At 43.4% G+C, this 6,245-nt stretch overlaps 1 protein-coding gene across 1 annotated transcript; it reads left to right on the plus strand.

The window, feature by feature from the left end:
- On the plus strand, window positions 1-3,533 carry LOC109711756 (galactan beta-1,4-galactosyltransferase GALS1). Its single transcript, XM_020234963.1, has 2 exons — window positions 1-1,705; window positions 2,832-3,533. Exons 1-2 carry the CDS (start codon window positions 282-284, stop codon window positions 3,175-3,177), a joined length of 1,770 nt encoding a protein of 589 aa, XP_020090552.1. The 5' UTR covers window positions 1-281; the 3' UTR covers window positions 3,178-3,533.

Raw genomic sequence — 6,245 nt, forward strand, 5'->3', positions numbered from 1 at the left:
CATATATACTCTCTGTTCCGTAATTATCCGGTCGTAATAACTCGATCGTCACCCCCGGCCCCAGCCCCAGTCCCAGTATTGCTATTCCCTCTGGAATAAACCAGAGGTATTCGTTTTCTCTCCCATTCTCTCATATTCTCTCTCTAGACCCCATCTCCTCTTCTCGGCAACCACATCACGGGAATCTGCAGTACCTAGTACCCACAAAACCATATAATATTTTTTAGGAGCAGGTAATCATCAATCTGAAAGGAATTGGGAAGGAGAAGAAGAGGAAGAGCATGAAACCTCCCAGTGTGAGAAAAGATGGTGGTGGCGGTGGTGGTGGTGGCGGCGGTGGTGGTGGTGGTGGGGGATCGGCTCCCATCATGGCCGTGTCCTGCTTTGATTTGAAGCCCTTCATCGCCACCCTCGCCGTGCTAACCTTGGTGATGGCCCTCTGGCAACTTCAGCCCTACGAGTCCTTCCTCTCCTCTCGCTACTCCTCCCCGTCTTGTCCCCTCCCAAGCTCCAATCTTTCTACCGCCAACTCCACCACCCATCTCCCAAGCCAGAGGCTTTCTTCTTCTTCCTCCTCCTCCTCCTCCTCCTCCTTTTCCCCTTCTAATTCCACCACCACCACAACCCCAGCCAAAACCCCAACGCCAGCCCAACTCCCGCAGCACAAGCTCTCTCTTTCCCTCCCCTTACTCTCCGTTTCCCCCACGCCCAATTCCACTACAACAACAGCAGCAGCAGCAGCAGCAGCAGCAGCAGCAACAACAACAACAGCAGCAGCAACAACAACAACTAGTGCAGCGAGACCAGCCATCGCATCGGACCCCAACAAGCGCCTTTTCCGGCCCTACGGGAGCGCCGCGGCGCTGTTCGTGCAGATGGGCGCCTACCGCGGCGGCCCGCCGACCTTCGCCGTCGTGGGCCTCGCCTCCAAGCCCGCCCACGTCTTCGGCAGCCCCTACTTCAAGTGCGAGTGGGTCCCCAACCCCGACCCCGACCCCAACCTGGCCGACCGCTCCCCTCCTCCCCCTCCCGTCCGCACCAAGGCCTACAAGATCCTCCCCGACTGGGGCTACGGCCGCGTCTACACCGTCGTCGTCGTCAACTGCACCTTCCCCTCCAACCCCAACGCCCGCAACAGCGGGGGCAAACTCCTCCTCCACGCCTACTACTCCACCTCCTCCCGGAGGTACGAAAAGTTCGTAGCTTTGGAAGAAGCCCCCGGGGCTTACGACGAGGCCCGCTTCAGCCCTCCCTTCAAGTACGAGTATCTGTACTGCGGCTCCTCTCTCTACGGCAGCTTGAGCGCCAGCAGGGTGAGGGAGTGGATGGCCTACCACGCCCACTTCTTCGGGCCCAACTCCCACTTCGTCTTCCACGACGCCGGCGGGGTCGACCCGGCCGTGCGGGCGGTGCTGGAGCCCTGGGTGAAGGCCGGGTGGGCGACGGTTGAGGACATACGGGCGCAGGCGGAGTACGACGGCTATTACTACAATCAGTTCCTGGTGGTGAACGACTGCTTGCATCGGTATCGGCACGCCGCAAATTGGACCTTCTTCTTTGATGTGGACGAGTATCTGTATCTGCCGAACGGTCAGACGCTTCAGTCGGTCTTGGGAAAGCTATCGCGTTATACGCAGTTCACCATCGAGCAGAATCCCATGTCGAGCAAGCTCTGCACGATGGACCCCAAGAAGGACTACTCCAGGTGAGATACTCTCTCTTTAACCAATTTAAGGTTGTTTCTTTGTTTAACAGGACTGGTTATAGCTAGGATTACCAGCTGGCGATTTTATATGGCGTCAACAGAGAGATGATAGACAGTGCCGTCAATTTGAGATCCTTATGAAATTTTTTTTTTTCTTTTTTCCCCAACTGCGAGCATTCCGAAATTTCCAACAATTGCGTGCTGAAAGAAAAGAGAAAGAGAGATAAAGCATTTTTTGGTAAAATCTGCATTGCATTTCTTTCACGATCATATCCTTTTTCATCTTAGACGGGCATTTGGTTTTCTGAACATTCTAGAGCAATCAACTATCGAGATTACAATCTATTTCGGAGTAATATTTATACCAAGTCGTAGCAGGCAGAGTTCCACATTTAAAGTTTTGTGCCATCTGTTCTATCTGTTCTTTGTGGAGTCACAAATATTCTTTGTGGTGTGGTTGGTGTAGTGTCCCTAGTACATTTTCTTGGTTGTCTATTGTAACTTTTTATCTGAAACATGAAGGGTTGGCGTAACAGCATTTGATATGTCGAGTTCTGTTAGTCTGGTTTTGTGCAAGAAAAAGTGATAAATTTGTATTTGATTCCGCAAGTAGCAAAAAAGAAAATGTGCACGCAAAATGAAAAGGTGCATATGATGAAGTTTCGAGGGATCGAGTTGATTCAGTTCTAGTATTCTCCAATCCAAATGTTTGGTTGTAGTTGTGTCTGGCAACCATTTTGTAATTTCTTTTTTGTTGAGTTGTGCAACTTATGATAGAGATTTGGCAAGTACTGTGAATTTGACCGCGAAGTACTAGAACCTCCACAAAAATTAGTAAAATGAGCCTTCTTTGATCCAATTCTGCACTAGCTAGGCAAAGCATATTTTCCATCCAACTATGTCCATAGCAACTTTCTCTGATTTTGATGCAGAAGTGGGTTTATGCGTATATATTTCTGTCTGCTAGAGTCAGCTTTGGATGATAGAATACGTAAAGAGATATGTTGTTAGCTATAAAGAGAAGGGATTGTTCCGCTCGGCTGCTAGAGCTATCACTTAGATATAGATAAGCTGGTTCCTTTTTCAATTTGGATCTTAAAGTTGTCTCTTATGTTTGGATGTACAGGGAATGGGGGTTTGAGAAGCTGGTCTTCCGTAATTCTATCACCGGAGTACGCCGAGATCGTAAGTACGCAATCCAGGCCCGGAATGCATATGCCACGGGCGTCCACATGTCGCAGAATGTATATGGGAGGACCACCCACAGGACCGAAAGCTTAATCAGATACTATCACTATCACAACTCCATCAACATCTTAGGCGAGCCCTGCCGAGAATTTGTGCCGATTCCACCCGGCGGTAATAAGACTTGGTTCGAGGGGATGCCATATGTCTATGATGATAGTATGAAGCGCGTCGCAGATAAGATCAAGCTATTCGAGAAGAAAATTATCGGATCAGCTGCGACATAGTAACTGCTCCATAGCGTTATGGACAGATTCAACATTCTTTTGGGGGTGGTTTGAAGTATTGAAACTTACCTTCCCTGGTGATTATTATTACAAGGGAGCTAGCAGGAAGATGGACGACCCCATTTGTGTAAAGGTAAAGGTAAAGGTGAAGGCAAAGGTAAAGGTGTGGGTGTTCTCATGTACACTCTACGGATCTCTCTAGACACATGTGATTTCTCTCACTCTCCAGGTTTATTTGGATATGTTTTTCCTGCATTTTTTTGGTTCTTTCCTTCAGACCTTCCTTTGTTCTTCTCCCATCTCTATAAATTTATTACGAATGAATACTTTGTTGGCTCGAGCAGATTCTTCTTTTATTATCCTGTGGTACAAAAGTCCATCTGTTTGACTAAATTGGACCTCTGAGTGACTTGGACGGACCTCTGTCTAATCAAAGTATAATGAACGGGAAACCTTATAATTTTCAATACGAGCTTTGTTTTTTAACTCACCTAGCTTTGGTGGTGTCATGTGAACAAAGTGGGTGCTGCAATAATTGTGACGCTTTGAGGCCACGGGAACCTTTGCAGAGAGTGACCTATCCGGTGCAATTAGAACACAGGTTAGAATATAATATGGGACCTTTATTGGATACGTATTCCTTTTAATATGTGGTTGTGGCCTGAAGGAACCTTCTCGGCATAATCACACTTGGTGTCTTAAAATTATTATTATTATCCAAGAAAATAAATTTATATTACAAAAGACCGGTCTAAAAACGTATATTAATATCCTCACTAATTAATATCCTTACTATGTGAATAATAGATATAAAAAAGCACGTAAAATTAGTAGGTGATAATGTAAAATTTAACCTGTTAAATATCAACTGTCAGGATTGAAACAACAACTTTATAAAATAAAAAAATCATTATTTTCTAAAATTTTATCTTATATTAGAAAACCGTACTTTTATATTTGTGGGAAAAATGAGGAAGAGGAATTGATTGTAGATTTTTAAAATCAGCTGGTTTGAGACTCCAAGTTAAATTATTGACTTTCTTTAATTGTGCTGGCATTGATTGGCTGTTCTAGGGCAAACCCTTCCAAAATGGACATTAAAAAGTATTCGCCGTCTCTAGAGCAAGTGGCAAAGGGCTTGGTGGTTGGTATTTGGTACCCGAGATCCAAGTTCGAATCCTAGTTGATTCACATTTTCAGCTAAGTTTATTTTTAAATGAAATAAACGAAGCTGGTAGCGTGCTATCTATCTCTTAAAAAGAAAAGATTTTTTGATCCTTAGATCAAGAATTATACGGTTGAGATGATTACGGTCCCCCCTAGGGTTAAGTAGTACCCCAAAGGTTGAGTGGTCCCCACAGGGTAATAGTATTAATCCAAAGATTAGAAATGATTAAATGGGCTGCATATTTAATCCTAGTTAGTGAATAAGATAAATTGATTTTTTAAACACTCTTATATTACTTGTGATGGTAGAAGGGAAGAAAAAAATCGTTAAAAATTTTTAGAGAATATTTCTATATAATTCTAATAGTTGGAGTCTTTGAAGGGCATACTTGNAAATAAACTTAGCTAGAAATGTGAATCAACTAGGATTCGAACTTGGGTCTCAGGTATCAACCACCAAGCCCTTTGCCACTTGCTCTAGGGACGGTCGGTAGAATGATAGGAATGTTGTTGGTAGGGCTTGCATTGATTAGTTGTTATTTTTGGATTTAGCCTCGAACGGTCTGAGAGGTCCAATTTGTTTAGACAATTTGTTACAAACTGTTTGCTGGAATAGTAAGTACCAAATTACCAATACCATGGGGTGTTGTTGGTCTAATTAATATATTAATGTTTTTTGGATCGGATTGATAGCACGTGATCTGTATGGCCTGTGNACCCCCCTCTTGTTCTCAATCTTCTACTGGCGCCTAGTTGCTTCTTTTATCTCTATTTGTACAGGAATGGGCGCAACTATTCGCTATTCCTAGTGCGTATCGTACGTATAAATATAATATTAGAATACTAATCTTTGTTGACTAAAACTTTTATAGATAATGATTATTTCATTTTATTTCACAGCTCAAAGGCTATTTTTTATTTCCTTCTTCCTTTTCTTTTTGGTTTTGTTTTAAAAGATAGTCTTGTAGGCTCCCTTACCTATTTCCTCTTCGGACTATGTCCTGATCATTTTACCTATTGGTACAAAATATGAGCTAAGGATGTGTAATTGTTGGTTAGGATATACATAATATATTGTAGGAATCAAAAGAGTTCTCTTTTTCTATTTTCTTTTTTTTTTTCCCTTTTTTATTATATCGTACTATATTTACTGCTCTGACCATTGCAAATATTTCTGTAAATGGAGAAGTAAAATTGATGCTCTTCTATGTTACTCTAAAAAGAGTGGGCTAAATGGTACGTGGGCCGAAGTGAATATAACGTGAGCCATTTAGTGCTGGTGTTGTGGCCCACTTTGAAATTGTGATTAGCCCAAGGATCGAATTGGTATTAGTAACGATTGGCCCGGCCGGTCCAAATATCTATTTTGTTTTATTCCACGTGGATGTGAACAGGATCGCACAGCTTCTCTGCAGTTGTGTAATAAGATGCGACAACGAAAAGAAGATAGAAAAGAAAACTAAGGCTGTGCACCCAAAAGGCCTCTTTCCACAACAAATGGTCACTAACTTGTTTCGTAAGATTGTAGCCTATACAGCACTGTTCATGTGATGTTTTAGTAGATTAGGTCTCAGATTCAACCAAACCCAGCTCGACGCAACACACATGTGCCATAAATCCGAGTCTACCTGTAACGCCACATAGCAACTGTGGCATCGAATTACCAGATTTTAATCTAGTTTTGAAGGAAAAAAAAAAAAAAAAAAAGAAGAAAAAACTGGGTTTAAAATTTTAGTCACATATACCACTAGTTTTCACATTAAAGTGCATGTGTTGGGCCGGTGTACAGCAGGCCCCCAACTGAGGCACCATATGGGCCTCTCAGGTGAGAGCCCTGGCATTCTCACCTTTCTTTGGTGATCATAAATCACAGTGCACACTTGCCTTCGATTGCTTGCGTA

The sequence above is a fragment of the Ananas comosus genome, linkage group 6 (assembly GCF_001540865.1).
Source record: "Ananas comosus cultivar F153 linkage group 6, ASM154086v1, whole genome shotgun sequence".
Classification (NCBI taxonomy): domain Eukaryota; kingdom Viridiplantae; phylum Streptophyta; class Magnoliopsida; order Poales; family Bromeliaceae; genus Ananas; species Ananas comosus.